The sequence below is a fragment of the Monodelphis domestica genome, chromosome 3 (assembly GCF_027887165.1).
Source record: "Monodelphis domestica isolate mMonDom1 chromosome 3, mMonDom1.pri, whole genome shotgun sequence".
NCBI lineage: Eukaryota > Metazoa > Chordata > Mammalia > Didelphimorphia > Didelphidae > Monodelphis > Monodelphis domestica.
The window spans coordinates 299,405,669-299,423,501 of record NC_077229.1 but is presented as its reverse complement, the minus strand read 5'-3'; the positions used below and the strand labels follow the sequence as shown (position 1 = coordinate 299,423,501).

Genomic DNA, 17,833 nt, shown 5'->3' with positions numbered 1-17,833 from the left:
CTCTTGGGCTGCTGCCCATTCCCCAATGCACAGCTTTTCCGGGGTTTGGGGCTGCAAAGACTGAGCCAGGGATTAATGGACCGGTGAGGGGAATTTGTCTGAGACTGCACGGAAACTCCAAAGCCCTCTCCTGGGAGGAGAAAGGGGGTCCAGGAGGTTGAACAAATAGCCAGGCACAGGAAAGCGGAGATGAGTGCAGAAAAAGATTATTCTTTCGTCCCAGACAAACCCCTTGCTTGTTTCTTCACTGATACCCCATCCGCCTCCAATATCCTTGGAGTTTCTTCTCCTAGGAATCTGAGTCCTTCCCTTCGCAGTCCAGGTTAGGAACTCGCCCAAGGTACGTCCTGGGCATGACCCCGGGAGGACCTAAATGTTGGAGTTTTCTTTTCTCCTTACGTCTTTTCAGACCCACGGAAGATGCCGGCAGTTAGCGAGCGGCCCAAGCTGCCTACTCTCATTCTCTTAATTCTCGCTTTGGCATCCCAGAAGAGTCAAGGAAGTCCCCGGGGCCGCAGGGAAGCACGGGCACAGGGCTACAAAGAAGAGAATCTCCTCCATCTCCTTCAAGCACCCGGTGTTTCTAGTAGCGCCCAAGTCCCGCAGCAACTCAGCGCGGGTAGGGTGCGCTCCTCCAGTCTGCTGGAGCGCATTGTGTATGGCGCTACCTCTTCTTCCTTGTTTTCCGCCGTCGAACCCCAGATGGACAGTGATCGCGTACTCTCCTCCTCCTCCTCCGCCGCCGCCGCCGCCGCCGCCGCCGCCGCCTCCTCCGCCTCCCCCGCCTCCTCCGCCTCCTCCGCCTCCTCCGCCGCTGCCGCCTCTTCCTCGTTCTCGTCCTCGTCCTCCTCCACAGAACCAGTAGCCTCCGGCTCCTGGCTCCTCAGCGCCCCCAGGAGTGCAGGTAAGAGCCAATCAGTCACAAGACCTACTTCTTTCCTTTGCACTGCCTACCTATACCCGCATCCAACCTCTGGATGCTGTAATGGAAAAGGACTTGGGAGCCCCCTATCTCCCGCCGGAAATCCCATTTTCATTATGAAAAGGAAAAACATAAAATTAAACACTCTCTGAAGTTTTCCTTTCTGAAGCCTGCCCCCGAGATTGGTAATTTGGTCCAGGGATTTTGAGAAGAGAAATAAAGGAGGGGAAGGATATGTTCAGAGATCCAAGAAAGAAGAAAGGGAGTAAATGGTACTAAGACGAATGAAAGTCTCAGTCACGTAGAGAAGCAACATTAAAAACTCTTCTGCACGGGATTGGGCTTTAGCTTCTTTTGAGGACAAGCAGTGAGAAGTTTACATTTCTTTCCAGAAGGCCACCCAGGTTGATGTTCCTTATTATTAAGGAGAGAATTAGAATGCAAAGATTACTGGATTGAGAATAAGCATTATATTAATTATAATTTTTCAGAGCCAGTTTTGGAGTCAGTGTACCTGTGTTCAAATCAGGTCTCTGCTATTTATAACCTGTATGACTGTGGGTCAGTCATAGGCCCTCTGGGTCTCTAAGTTACCTTTCTAGATCTAAATCTTTGATCCTATGATCTAAATTTTTATCATTTAATCAGCTTCTCTAGTTTTTTTTTTCTTTTTAATAGAGAAAAGTCTGGAAAAAAGATAGAACTTCCTAAACTCCTGTGAGGAATTAAGTTGCCATGAAGCTAATTAAGTTGCCATGAGTGGGAGAGGAGAAAAGAGGGAAATGAAGAGAATGAGTAGAGAGAAGTGAGTGAGGGGGCTGAAGATAGGGGATAGACTGAAAAGGAGAGAAATTACATAGAAGGTCTGTGAAATAATAGAGAAAACAGGAGATAATATTTACTTAGATTTATAGACATCATTAAGCATATCCACATATATAATTCACTTGGTTTCTGGACACTTGGAACTAGCTTTTATTTTCCTCTTCACTCATTGATCTCTTCAGCCAGTGACTTAAGTCCTGAACATACAATTTTACAGTTGAAGAAACCGAGGAAGGTTAAGCAACTTCAGTGAGGTCACATGACTGAGCCAAGACTAGAATCCATATCCAACTCTTTCCACTATACTGGTAGTACAGTCTATAGAGCACCATGCCCACGAAAAGGAAGACCAAGGTTCAAATCTGGTCTCACAAACTACCTGTATGACTGGGCAAGTCACTTAACCCTTTTTGCCTCAGTTTCCTCATCTATAAAATAAGCTGGAGAAGCAAATGGCAAACTTCTCCTGTATCTTTGCCAAGAAAACTCCAAATTGGGTCACAAAGAGTCTGACACAACTACTATGAACAGCAAGTGATATGTTAAGCTAGCAAAATGTTCTGAGAAACATGAAGAAATAAAGCCCTTGAAGAGACAGTTAATTCTCTGGTTATTTTCATCTTTGCTTATTGGTCTTTAATACCAGCTTGGGTTTTTAAAATTTTTGTTTCTCCTTTTGTGTAGACTCATATGATCACAGTTTTAAAGACTGAGGGACTTTAGAGGTCAGGTTCTGCCTCTATTATTTATTGTTTGCATGCTGACAGGAAATTCATCACATCCTTGTTCCTTATATGTAAAAGGAAGGTGTTGGCCTCACAGTCCCTCAACCTCTAATCTAGGATTCCTAACCTTAAATAACAGAGTAAGGATTTGAACACAGATCCTTTGGTTACCAATCCAGCCCACCTCACATTGCACTAGTTGAAGTCTCCTCTGTGAAGCTCAAAATGATAATATTTTCTTCTCTCCTCTTAGCTTTTAGAAACCCTTCCTCTGGAAAGTTAGGAAATGTAGTCAAAAGCAGAGACTATAAAGAAAATGTAATTATTTACACTGAGACCCAGTATCTCCAGGCAGACTACATTTTCTTCAGGGCAGGTCCTTAAAGCCATCAGTCTTGCCCCATAAAATAAACATAAAATAATTCCTTGTTGCTGTGTCCTAGCTATAGAAGGTCTCCTGACATAATGGTCTCTTGACCAGGAAGTAAGCAGAAGAATGGAAACTCAAGGTTCCTGCCAGACCTTAACATGCTGGGGCATAACACATACATTCAGGCTCCTTTACTTCATTTTTCACATTTCACAAATAGAGAGAATCTAGGACAGTGGAATCATAGGACAGAGACATCTGTCACAGGTCATTTTTCTTTTTAGTAATAGATCTCTGTTCCATATAAACAGATTTCAACATATTTTTAGCTTAAATATTTAGCTCAAATTGTAGCTAAGAAAGAAAAAATTCTGTATGAGATATAAAGATGTTTGTCTTCCCCTTTCCAGACCACATTCCACATAGCAGCTACAAATTGATATTCCTGTGACACAAATCTTAACATGTAACTTCCCTACTTAAAAATATTCAGCGATATTATATTGCTTCTTCACAATCTGGGTCCCACTTCCTTTCCAGTCTCATTTTATATTGCTCCCCCACACGCACACTCCCCAATTCAATCAAATTGAATGAAGCAGTGCACCACATATAATATTTAATCTCCCACATGGCTATGTGCTTTTCCATAGACGCATCTACTTAATGCACTTTTTTCTTTTCTTTGCCTTATATTCTTTCTTCAAAGCATGGCTTAGGTGTTGTTGTGTATATGAGATTTTCTTCCTCTTATTACTTTATATTACTTATGTATATACTTTGTATTTACTTATCTCTGTACATGTCTTATTCCCCTTATAATACCCAGTGCCTTACAGGTATTTTGTTTTTTATATTCCTTTTATGTAGCATGTTCCCTTTTGACTTCAATAAATATTTGTTGAATTGAAATTACTATGGGATATAACCAACATACAGGGTAGAGGTGAATAATATGTTTGGGAACTGGAAAAACTGGAAGACATGACTGATAAAATATTATCAGATGTATTTCAAAGATCATGAAAAATGAGAGAAGTTATGATCAAGATCAAGAAAGATCAAGAAAAATGAGAGAAGAGGTTATAAAATGGTATAGTCTTGATTTTCCAAAAAAGAGGAAGAGAAGAGAACAAACAAACTATAGGCAAGTGAGATTGACTTTGATTCCTGGGGATATTCTATAACAGGTTATTTAAATGTTGGTAAGTGAACAGTGAGAAAGGGAAAAATGATTACAAAGGAGCAGCCTGGTTTCATCAAGGAAAGGTCATGTCACCCTAGCATCATTTGCTTTTTTTGACTGCATTGACAAAGTTGGTAAGAAGAATATGTTATATATATGTATATATATATATACTATCTATCTATCTATCTATCTATCTATCTATCTATCTATCTATCTATCTATCTATCTATCTATCTATCTAGTTTACTTAGTTGTTTTTTAACTCTTAAAAGCAATACTGTGTATTGATTGGGGCAGAAGAGCCATAAGGGCTCAGCAATGGGGGTCAAGTGATTTTCCCAGGATCACACAGCCAGGAAGTACCTGAGACCAGACTTGAACTTAGGACCTCCCATCTTTAGGCCTGGCTCTCAATCCATTGAGCCACCCAGCTGCCCTCTAGTTTACTTAATTTTAGCAAAAGTTCAAGGTAAAATATATTATTTTATTTTTGTGGAGGAGATGGAGAAAGATATAGAGAAGATGATAATGCCATTAAATGGATTTTGAACTGGATAAATGTTTAGATTCAAATATTATTTGTTAATAATTCAATGACTGTGGCAGGATGTCTCTAGTAGAGTTCCTTAGGAACTTGTGATTTATCCTGTTGGCTTGGATAGAAGCATAGACGGCAAGCTTATCAAATTTGTTGAGAACACAAAGCTGGGAGAGAGATTGAGCTAACATGGAATGATAAATTTAGGATCCAAAAGGATCTTGATAGACTGCTAGAACATTGGACTGAATTAAATAAATGACATTCAATAGGTATGAATATGCCATAACACTTGGGTAAAGGAAATTCAGCGTTACAAGTATAAGATAGAAGAAGTATGGTTAGAGAGCACTTGTTCTTTAAAGGAACTGGGGGGATTTAGTGCACAATTTCAATATGAATTAGCAATGTCATGTGGTAGCCAAAAAAACCAAATTCAAAATTGTGCAATTTTAAGAAAACTATAGCTTCCAGAAACATGAGGCAGTTCCATTATACTCTTCCCTTATCAGACCTCTTTTGTAATTTTATGTTCTCTTCTGGGCACACGATTTAAGAAGAACACTGATAAGAACATCAAGAGTGTTCCTAAGGAAGGCATCCTTGAGGTCATATCATATGAAAACTGGTTGAAAGAACTGAACATGTTTCTCTTGGAGAAGAGAAAGTCCAGGGGCACAGTATAATTATCTTCAACATCTGAAGAGCTGTCATGTGAAAGAGTGATTACACTTGTTCTGTTTGAGCCCAGATGGTAGAAATAGGAGCAATGAATGGAAGTTGTGAAGAGGGCAGTTTAGAGCTGACATGGCCAAAAGAGGTGGGTTCACCCTCCTTGGAGGTCCTGCCTTGGTTACATGGCTAATTGTATCAGAAGTAAAACCTCAATCCAGGGCTTCTGAACCCTCATTCTGGTTTTCTAGCATCTATATCATCAAGTCCCTTTCATATTCAAATTCTGATTTCCAAATTTATTATGAGAATACAACTAAAGAAAACCTAAGGAATGTTCCTTAAAATTGTAGCTAATAGCTTTTTGTAATGGGGGGAAAATGGGGTGAAAACAGTTGCATTGCTGCTATAGGGAGAATAAAAGGATTCACCATTTTCTCTTCACAAAGGCATATGTTAGTATATTTTTGCATGCCACAGGTATTCATAGCATCTTATAATTCCATGAACATTCATGTATATGGACAGGGTATGGTTTCTAAGAAGTTTTCCATTATATTTAGCTTATATGAAAATATATCATCTTTTAAAACCTTAATCAGATGTAGTATATTCTCTAAGTATAATTTAATTAAAATTATTTTAGTTTTTTCTCTGTTTTTGAAATGATCCAGATTTTCTTATTTGTGAAAACATTGATATCACTCTTTTTTTTTGCCAGTGGCCATTTTTATTTTATTCTTTTTGTCATTCAAAATATACTTCCATATTCATCATTGTTGTAAGAGCATACTCATATATGACCAAAAAACCCAATATAATAGCAAAGATAGACTGTTGTGAAAACACCAGTTGTTTCTCTGGAGGTAGATAGCATTCCCCATCATGTCTTTCAGAATTATCCTTGATTGTTGCAGAGAGTAGCCAAGTTTTCACAGATAATTAAGTGACAACATTGCTGTTATTGTGTACAATGTTCACCCAGTTCTGTTCATTTCACTCTGCATCAGTTCCTACAGATCTTTTCATATTTTTTTCTGAAATCATCTTGCTTATCATTCCTTTTTTTTTTAACCCTTACCTTCCATCTTGGAGTCAATATTATGTATTGGCTCCAAGGCAGAAGAATGGTAAGGACTAGGTAATGGGGGTCAAGTGACTTGCCCAGGGTCACATAGCTGGGAAGTGTCTGAGGCCAGATTTGAACCCAGGACCTCCCATCTCTAGGCCTGAGTCTCAATCCACTGAGCCACCTAGTGTCCCCCTTGCTTATCATTTCTTATAGCTCAATAGTATTCCATCACCAACATGTAATACAATTCGTTCAGCCATTCCCCAGTTGATGGACATCCCTTCAACTTCCAATTCTTTGCCACCACAAAAGAACAGCTAAAAATATTTTTGTATAATTAGGTCTTTCCCTCTTTTTTATTATCTCTTTGGGATACAGGTCCAGTAATAGAATTTTCAGATCAAAGGGTATGTACAGTTTTATAGCCCATTGAATCAGTTAATAACACCACCAACAATGCATGTGTTTCCATTTTGCCACATCCCTTCCAACATTTGCCGCTTTCTTTGACTGCCATATTGGCCAATCTGAGAGATGTGAGGTGGTACCTCAGGTTTGTTTTAATTTGCATTTCTCTAATCAAGAGTGATTTAGAACATTTTTTCAAATGATTATTAATTGCTTTGATTTCAGCATCTGAAAATTGCTTGTTTGTATCCTTTGACCATTTGTCAATTGGGGAATGGTTTGTATTCTTATATATTTGATTTAGTGCTATATAAATTTGAGAAATTAGACTTTTATCTGAGACATTTGTTATAAAATTTCCCCCCAGTTTGTTGCTTCCCTTCTAATCTTGGTTACGTTAGTTTTGTTTGTACAAAATCTTTTTAATTTAATATAATCAAAATTATTTACTTTATATCTTATAATACTCTCTATCTCTTGTTTAGTCATACTTTCTTCCCTTCTCCAAATATGTGCCAGATAAACTATTCTCTGTTCTCCTAATTTAGTTATGGCATCATTCTTTATATCCAAGTCATATATCTATTTTTACCTTATCTTTCTATACAGTGGGAGATAGTGGTATATACCTAACTTTTGCCATAATGTTTTCCAATTTTCCCAGCAGTTTTTGTTAAATAGTGAGTTATCATACCCCAAACTGGATCTTTGGGTTTACCAAACATTAGGTTGCTAAGGTTATTTCCCCCCTTATATAGTGTATCTAATCTGCTTCTTTGTTCTACTATTCTATTCCTTAGCCAGTACCAGATTGTTATTGTGATTGCTGCTTTATAGCACAGTTTAAAATCTGATACTGCTAGGCCTCCTTCCTTCACATTTTCCCCCCTTAATTTCCTTGATATTCTTGACCTTTTGTTAGATGGATGGATTTTGTTATTATTTTTTCTAGTTCTTTAAAACAATTATTTGGTAGTTTGATAGGTATCACACTGAATAATAAATTAATTTGGTAGAATTGTAATTTTATTTTATTAGCTCAGCCTGTCCATGAGCAATTAATATTTTTCTAATTATTTAGCTCTGACTTTATTTGAATGACAAATATTTTGTAATTGTGTTCATATAATTCTCATGTCTATCTTGGCAAGTAGATTACCAGATATGTTATATTGTCTAGAGTGATTTTAAATGAAATTTCTCTTTCGACCTCTTGCTACTGGACTTTGTTGGTAATATATAGAAATGCTGATGATTTATGTGGATTTATTTTGTATCCTGCAACTTTACCAAAGTTATTGTTTCAATTAGTTTTTTAGTTGATTCTCTAGGATTCTCTAAGTATACCATCATATCATTTATAAAGGGTGAGAATTTAGTTTCCTTATTGCCTATTTTAATTCATTCAATTTCTTTTTCTTTTCTAATTGTTAAAGCTAGCATTTCTAAAGCAACATTAAATAATAGTGGTGATAATTGGCATCCTTGCTTCACTCCTGATCTTTGTGGGAAGGCTTTTAACTTGTCCCCATTGCAGATGCTACTTGCTGAAGGTTTTAGGTAGATAATAATAATAATAATAAACTACTTATACTTTCTATGCCTTCTAGTGTTTTTATTAGGAATGGATGTTATATTTTGTCAAAGGCTTTTTCTGCATCTGTTAAGCTAATCATGTGAACTCTGCTTGTTTGGTTACTGATATGGACAATTATGCTGACAGTTTTTCTAATATTAAATCAGCCCTGTATTCCTAGAAAAAATCTCACTTGGTCATAGTGAATGGTCCTTGTGATATACTGCCATAGTCTCCTTGCTAGTAGTATCTTATTTAAAAATTTTGTATCTATATTCATTAATGAAATTGGCATATATTTTTCTTTCTCAATTTTTGCTCTTCCTGACTTAAGTAACAGTACCATATTTGTTTCATTATAAGAATTTGGTAGAATTCCTTCTCTGCCTATTTTCCCCAACAGTTTCTATAGTAGAGAGATTAATTGTTAAAATGTTTGATAGAATTCACTTGTGAATCCATCCAGCCCTGGGAATTTTTTCTTAGGGAGTTCATTAATGTTTTGTTCAATTTCTTTTTCTGATATGGGATTACTTAAGGATTCTATTTTCTCTTTTGTTAATCTAGGCAATTCATATTTTTGTAAATATTCATCCATTTCTTAGATTGCCAGATTTATTGGCATATAATTGAGCAAAATAGCTCCTAATAATTGCTTTAATCTACTCTTCATTGGTGGTTAGTTTGTCCTTTTCATTTTTGATACTGGTAATTGGATTTTCTTCTTTCCTTTTTTAATCAAATTAAACAACGGTGTCTATTTTATAAAACCAGTTCTGAATCTTACTTATTAGTTCAATGGTTATTTTACTTTCATTTTATTAATCTCTCCTTTAATCTAACTCAGAAGATAGCATTCTGAACTCCCATAAATTCTGATATTTTGTCTTCTCATTGTCAGACATCTCTCAAAGTAAATAAACCAATGCCTCAGTTTCCTCAACTTCAAAGTGTGTGTGCAAATGTCTGCCCTATTTGTCTCATAGAATTATGTCACTCAAATGAAATGACATATGTAAAAATGTTTTGTCACTTATAGTGTCCTTCTGTTAACCTAGAAAGGGAGGTTGTTCAGATGAGATAAGGAGAAAGTGAGAGGAGCTGCAGCCAGTAGCTGTAAGAAATTTATTAAACTCTCCTGCTCAGTGCTTTGGCTGGAAACCATTATAATTTGTTATTGTTTAGTCATATGACTCTTTATGACCCAATCTGAGATACTGGAGTGGTTTGCCATTTCCTTCTCCAGTTCATTTTACATAGGAGGAAACTGAGGCAAAAGGGTTAAGTGACTTGCCTAAGGTCACACAGCTAGAAAGTATCTGTGGCCAGATTTAAACTCACAAAGATGAATTGCTCCCTATTACAATTTAAACAGGGATAAATACAATTTCCACCTTGGATGTTTGGTAGTCAGTTCCCAGAACACTGTCTGTGCCTCTTAGAAGGTTTGGAGGAAGACTGGAGAAGGAACCTGGAATTTCTTAGCTTAGCTGCAAAAGTTGGGTGTTCTTTGCCTTTGTGTCTGAGAGTGCATTTTCCCATGTGCTGTGAGTATTTGTTGGACAGTGCAGAGCTTAGGGAGTGAGGAAGGAAAGATGTGGTATATGTCAGGACATGCTAATGAGATTTGGGGCACAAAGAAAATTAAAAAAAATATTTACTAGATCCCAAGGTCAAGGAAAACTCTATTTTGTCCACACCTGTTGAATCATACCATCTCTGAGGTTATATCTGTCAGGAGTCCCGGGACCCTGTGTAAATGTAAGGCTTAATTATTATTATCTGGCAATGCATCACTCCTCTATCCCAATTCGCTTTTTAACTATGTAATCTCTTCTACTACTTTGTTGGGTCTTTGTCTGGGTCACTGAATCCCTCCCACACTGGGTGGTTATCCTTCAGGACTTTTCTTTTTATTTATTCTTTCTCCACTTGTTGGTCTCTTCAACTCCTATGGATTTGATGATTATTTCTATGCTGATGTATGTCATTTGCCCTTTTTCAACTCTAATTTCTCTTCTAATCCCAAGACATATCTCCAACTACCTATGAACCATTTAAAACTAGATATTCTATAGGCATCTTAAACTCAATATAACCAAAACTACAGACATTCTCCATCCCCCCACCCCCACAGTACTCCCGCCTTTCAAATTTCTCTATTGCTGATGAGGCACCATTATCTTCCCACTCTTTCAGGCTTGTGACTTGGATGTCATCCTCACCTCCTCACTATTTCTCACTCCTTCATATCTATCATGTCCATTGGTTTTACCTTTAAAATATATCTCATATATGTCTCCTTCACTTCTCTGCTACTGCCACTACCTCATGCATAGACTATTGCAAGAGCCTGTTGATGGGTCTTTCTGCTTCAGGTCTCCACCCAGTCCAGTCTATCTTCCACTCAGCTATCAAATTAATCTTGCTAAAGTGCAGATCTAACCTTACCATGCACCCCCACAAACTCAATAAACTCCAGTGGTTCCCTATCATCTCCAGGATTGGATATAGAATTCTCTGGCGTTCAAAGCCCTTCCTAAACTGTCTTCCTCCTACTCTTCCAATAATTCTTACATTTCACTGCCTCCTCTCATATTCTGTAATTCAGTGACATTGTCCCCCTCACTATTCCTCAAATAAGATACTCAATATCCCAACTTTAAACCTTTTCCTTGATTGTCTCCTATGTTTGGGATTGCCATGGTCTCGGGTCCTTCCCTGTTCATGGCTTCAGGGGTCCTCAACTAGGTGTGGTGATGAAGGTGTAAATGAGTGATGGAAGACAGTTGGGAGTGTTAGCCTGGGCCAGGCTTTGCATGGAACTGCTTCATTCACTAGGCCCAGGGTTGGCTTTAATTATACCCCAATGATTACATACTTTCTTGGCACACAACTACCTTATTCAACATACATGTTCAAATGCAGATAATTGGATAGTGATACATTAACTTTTAACAAATTGCTTGATTAACATTCTGTGATCATTTTACATACTTATATTGTTACTATTGATTCTGACAACCTACACAAAGCTTTTGCAAAAGATAAATTATTTCATCACAGGCAGCATAACTAGAGGTCAGTTTTTTTCATTAACCTATGAGGTGCTTTGGACTTGTGGATAATCAGAGAAAAATCATTTGTTTCTTTTAATAAAATGGATAATCAATCAGAAGTTCTAGAATACAAAAAACAAACACTTTTGCCAAGTTTTTTAATATGAGGCTGATCATTTTTTCTAGTTTTTCATGAGGAGTTTCTAAGATGGATTTTAGTTGGTTAATCAAGTCACTGAGGTATGGTGTACTGGCCTCTCACTAGGGTGATTGATGTACTGTCTTAGGAGAACTGATTCCAGGCCTGTACATTGGGTAGAGAATTTTGAGTACAGCTCTATTATAAGTTAACCCATAAGAGTCTGTTAGGTTTGATTTCTTAAATGTGATCTTTTGGTGATATTCTGGGTAGATGATGTGGAGCATTAGTATTAATCCTTCAAGTATTTTGCTCTCATATTATTTTTCCTGAAACTAGGGAGAGAACAATGATCACAGCAATTCCTGTACTAAAGGATGCTAGTAAGAGAAGTCAAACAGAGGGGAGCCATGTGGATATCTCCATCCTTCCAGGGAACCACTTTGGACCTCCTGGTTTCCATGAGTGGCCATGTCAAAACATCATGTCTTGATGGCCTCTAGCATGGGATGTGTTCTCCTTCCTCAATTCCACCTTTGGCTTCTTTGGCTTCCTTCTTCTATTCCTCTTCCTCCTTGTTCAGTCATTCAATGCTATGTCCAATTCTTCATGACTCTGTGTACTACAGCATGGCAATACAGTCCCTCAGGTTTCTTGGCAGAGACATTAAAAAGGTTTGCTATTTCCTTCTCCAGTGGATTAAGGCAAATAGAGATTTAGTAACTTGCCCAGGATCACACAGCTATGAAGTGTCTGAGGTCACATTTGAACTCAGGTCTTCCTAACTCCAGATCTAGTACTTTTTCCACTGATCCTCCTAGCAGTTTCCTTCTTCCTTCAAGTTTCAGCTAAAACACTACTATTTGTAAGAAGGCTTTCCCAATCCACCTTAATATTAGTACCATCTCTCTTTTGATTTGCCCCAATTCATCTTGAACATACTTTGTTTTTCCATAGTTGTTTGCCTTCTGTCTCTTTCCATCCCATCCTCTGACTTAATTGACTAGGAGATCCTTGTGAACAGGGACTATCTTTTGTTTTTCTTTGTATCCTCCTTGCCTAGGACAGGGACTGGCATGTCATAGATATTTAATGATTACTTATTTACTGCCTGACTAATGTGCAATAGAAGCAACACAATCTGGATATGGTAGAGAGTTGTAATATTAGCCTCCATCAAAGAATGTTGTGAAACACTCATGACTTGCCAGGCAGTGAAATGAGAAGCAATTCACATGATTGGCTTTAGAACATAAGTCCCATCTCTCATCACTGACACTTACTGGCTGTGTGGCCCTGGGCAAGTTCACTTAACCTCCCAGTTCCCTCTGGCAGCTCCCAGAAATTTTAGGAGAAAACAACAGTTATTTGCTGAAAGTCATTTGCATTCTTTTGAAGGAAGCAACCTATTTGACCCCAGAGTTCAAGATTAATGGGCATAATTTGCAAAGAGAGATATTTATACTTGAGAGGAAGAAACATTTCCATAGAAACACAGCTGTTCAAAAGTAGAAAGAGCTGCCTCTGGAAGTTGGACATTCCCCCTCACAGGAGAAAAGGCTAGATGATGACTTGTAATGTTATAAGAGTGCTTCTTTTTCCAGTATGGATTGGACTGGAGATCTGCTTAGACCCATTCCATTTCTGTGTCCCATGATTTTGTGATGTGTACAAATATAAGTGAATTTTCTTGAGCTTTTAGGTAATATCTGATTTAGCAGGAAGGTCTGACATTTCAAAAGATTTTGTTTTCTTCTTTCTTAGGAGTTCAGAATGCTATCATCTGAGCCAGTTACTAGAAAAAATTGAGGGGAGAAAGAACAATGCTCATAATAATTAACATGTTTAGGACAGAATTTAATTTTTTTTTTCTATTCCTGAGGGGTAAGTAATTAAAAAAAAAACCCTTAGCTTCTGTTTGGAATCAGTAGTTCTATAGAAGTATTGGTTCCAAGGCAGAAGAGTGATATGGGCTAGGCCATGAGGGTTAATGACTTGCCAAGGGTCACCCAGCTAGGAAGTATCTGAGCTCAAATTTGAACTCAGGACCTCCCATCCCTAGGCCTGTCTTTCAATTCACTGAGCTACTCAACTGCCCTTGGTGTAAGTTATTTTTAAGGGATTAACAGGGAAAAAAGTTTTAAAAAAATTTTATTGAATCACATTAATATCTTTATGTAATGCTAATATAATATATGATATGCTGTCCAAAATATATTATATTTTTACTAATTTATTATTAATTTATTATTTTGCTTATGATATTTGCTGATTGTTATTAATATAGTATATACTAACAAATATAAATATATGCATTATATATAAAAATTATGGTCCCATAACATTTATATGATATGGGACCATTAAAGTATATGAAATATGGGTAGGAGAAGAAATTGTGAGAAAAAACCTTTAGGGATAGAATTTGGCTGCAGTATTTAGCACTAAAGATACACACTTCTGATATTTCACAAATGTAAAAAAATTGAGTCAGTCTTAAGAAGATGATGGTGAGGTTGTCAGAACCTATATACTTAGTTACAAAAAGTTCCAGAGCAAATTCCAATATAGAATAAAGTATGGTTTTTGAAACAAAATTAACAAATAATTCAAAAAGCATCTATTAAATATTGACTGTTTGCCAAACCAAGTGATAGATATAAATATAAAAGCAAAGACAGTTTTTGTTCTCAAGGAACTTGCATTCTGATAAGGAGAGCCAATCTTCACAGTAGAGTGCACAGAACCGTAAAATCATTATCTTGGACTTCATTCACTTAGAATTAATTTCTGACCATTGGATTTGTGTTGAGTGAAGGCTTATCTCAGCACTATCTATGAAGAATGAACTTGGTCAAAATGCTGCTGCCTCTTTGGGATGCTGTTGATTAAGAATGATTCACAGAACATAAGAGAGGAGAAAGGGAGCTCCCTTTACAATTACCCCCCCTTGATATAGCTGTGATTAGAAAGAGTTACTTGAATGCTATGTTAAGGTGAAGAGTTCACTATTTTCTACAAATTTAGAGGGTTAAATCAAGAGTATTAAAACTGTAGTTGGGACAGTTATTCAAATAAGGGGAGAGAAGGGTCCATGACTGGGGAGGCAGCACAAAGTTGGATAATAAAGTGGAATAGAATGAATGGGATGGTATTATTATGTAGTTGGATAATAAGGGGGAATAGATGTGGCCATATCAGACTGTCAGGTGACAATTTGTTGTTTTTAGCCATTTTTCAGACATTGCTGACTCTTCTTGACCCCATTTGGGGTTTTCTTGGCAGAGATATTGGAGTGATTTTCCATTTTCTTCTCTAGCTCATCTGACAGACAAGGAAACTGAGAGTTAATTGTGCCCAAAGTAAGAGAGCTACAGAGGGTCTGAGGCTAGATTTAAACTCAGGAAGATGAGTTTTCCTGACTTCAGACTGGGCACTCTATCCACTGTGTCACCAAATTGCCCTCATGCAATAATGACACTTTAATGAAAGACCACAAAAATATTGATGATTGATAGATTGTCTCATAAGCTTCTGCCCAGTTTAGTGTTCCTACTCAATCAGCTGTATATGTATTGCTGTGTATCTGGACTCAAAAACATGCTTATTATAATTTAAGCATCTTTTCATTAAAATGGAATTTCTATTTGGTAATATAATATTTTTAATCTCTAGTTTAGCATATTATAAAAACTAGGCAATAACCATTATTTTTTTGAAATTCTCTATAAATTAGATTTTTTAAAGTATTCTTCCCAATTCTACAAATGGTTTTATTTATAAAATTCCTACTTTCTGCCACAGTGTTTTACTGATCAATTTATTTGATTCTATATGTAGCATTTCTCACTACCTTACCTAATGATTCTGCAAAAGACTATTGACACAGCAATCAGTACACTTTTATGTTTATGTTAGCAATTGTATAGTGCAAAGGCTCTTAACCTGGGGTCTGTGAATTTGTTTTTTAAAGAAATATTTGATAGTTGTGTTTCAATACATTGGGTCCCATTGTAGTTCCATGTATTTTCTTAATTTAAAAATATTTTAAGAGGGTTTCATATTCTTCATCAGATGGCCAAAGGGGTACATAATACTAAAGACTAAGAGCCACCGTCTTGTGATACATATTTTGAAGTCCTTTTAAAATCTGTTCTCAGGAATAGCAATTTTTATGACTTCCAGTGAGCTCTTCTAGATAACATGTCAACAAAGTATAACGTAATGAGATGATGAGAGATGTTTTTTTTTTTGTGGTTGCAAATAAATGCATTTATGAAATAGGTATTTGTAGAACAAATTACTTGTCTTAGTTGAAATTTGTAACATCCAGATCATTCTGTTTCTAGTTACATTGCAGAAGACATTTTTGGTATGTTAAAAGCTATCCTACTTAATTTTATTTTGTAGGAAAGGAGGCAAAGCAGATGTGAATAAGATGGACAGGATTTTTGGACTTAGGATCTTGAGAGAGTTATAAGGCAGACCATCTTCTGAAGGGATTGCATGGGGTATGTCCAAACATTCTTCTGCAGCCCAGACAGAATCACATATTTAGAATTGGTCAAGTCAGAGAAGAATTAGAAAGAATAACAACATCATTAAAAAAAAAGTAACTACCACTCAATTTGGAATTGTTAACCTTGTAGTTTTGAATAAAATGAAGTGGTTTATAAAATATTAAAAGGAATCATCTTGTGTTAGTTCTCATTTTTTAAAAGCCTTTTAAAAAGTCCAGAAGAAAACACAAATAAGATGATGAACTTTGAAACTTTAAAGGCTAAATTTTTTACATATTTAAAAATAAAAGCAAGCTACAGATGATAGGGTGATATTTATTTATAATTCTCCTTTTCATTTTTTATATATGAAAATGTCCATTTTGATGTTTGTTAAGTTTAAAATTTTAAAAAGAATCAAGAAAACCCCAGTCCTTCAATCAAAGAAATGCTACACATTGTCACTAAAGAGTTCTTTTTTAATATTGTATTTTCCCAAATTACATGTAATAACAACTTCCAGCATACATTTTCTGAAATTATATGATCTAAATTGTCTCCCTTCTTCCCTTCTCTTCCCTCTCCTATCGATGATAAGCAATTTGACCCGGGTTATATATAATATTATCATGCAAAACTTACTTCCATATTAGTCATTGTTGCAAGAGAATACTCATCTAACCAAAACCCCAAATAAAGTACTAATAAAATAATGTGAAAAATCCAAGAGTTTTTTTTCTGTGGAGGTGGATAGTATTCTTTGTCCTAAGTTCTTCATAATTGTCCTGGATCACTATATTGCTGTTAGTAACAAAGTCTATCACAGTTGATCATTCCACATTACTATTGTTACTGTGTACAATGTTTTCCTGGTTCTGCTTATTTCACTCTGTATCAGTTCATGTAGGTCTTTCCAACTTTTTCAAAATAAATAGTTCTAGGACACCTCATTTTTTAGGATAGTTCTAAGATTCTAGTTTAATTCTAAGGTTTAAGATACTTTTGAATGTTTCTGTTCATTATTTGGATTATTATTATGGATATTTTTTATTTGTTCGATGTTCTAGATCCATGATTCACCAGTGTAGAGACCCTGTGTGTACATGTATATGTGTGCATATATATACATATATACATGTTCTTTATATCTCTTCCATAAGAATTTATATCTCAGAAGCTCCTAGATTCAATTATGACTTTCTATACTGAGAACTCAAAAATTTATATATCAGGCTCTTCTTTTTCTCCTGAGCGCCAGTCCCATATTTCCAATAGTTGGCATGTTTGTATATGTCATGTTATTGTTGTTTAGTCACATCTGACTCCTCATGGACCATGATTATTAACAGAGGTTTTCTTGGCAAAGATACTGCAGTGGTTTGCCATTTCCACTTCCAGTGGATCCCTTTTATCAGGCAAGTAGAGGACAAGAGTGACTTGCCCAAGGTCACCCAGCTATGAAGTGTTTGAGGCTAGATTTGAACTCATGTCTTCCTGACTCCAGGCCAGTGTTCTTATTCACTGAGCCACAGCTACCTCTCATTTACCTGTATATTTCATAGCCAACTCGAATAGCTTCTTAATTTGATTCTTTTCAGTCAAACTCCTTCTCTGATCCATATTCCAAACAACTGCCAAGAAGGCGTTCCTTAAATATGTCTGATTATGTTGTTCCTTTGGCTAGGAAACTTTAGAGGATACAAATTAAATTTCTCCTTTATGCTTTTAAAATTCATCAAAATCTGACTCTTTCCACCTCTGCTTTACACACTGCTTACCCTCAGCCACAGTATGCTCAGGTCAAGCTGGCCTGTGGGCTGTTTGTTCCCTGCCCATGGC

At 36.5% G+C, this 17,833-nt stretch overlaps 1 protein-coding gene across 1 annotated transcript in view; it reads left to right on the top strand.

The window, feature by feature from the left end:
* Window positions 1-17,833, top strand: part of ALKAL1 (ALK and LTK ligand 1) — a 40,407-nt gene that overhangs the window by 1,158 nt on the left and 21,416 nt on the right. Inside the window, exon 2 of the mRNA XM_056823908.1 lies at window positions 410-904. Coding sequence (XP_056679886.1) covers window positions 421-904 — 484 coding nt within the window. The 5' untranslated portion in view covers window positions 410-420. The remainder of the gene's footprint in view (window positions 1-409; window positions 905-17,833) is intronic.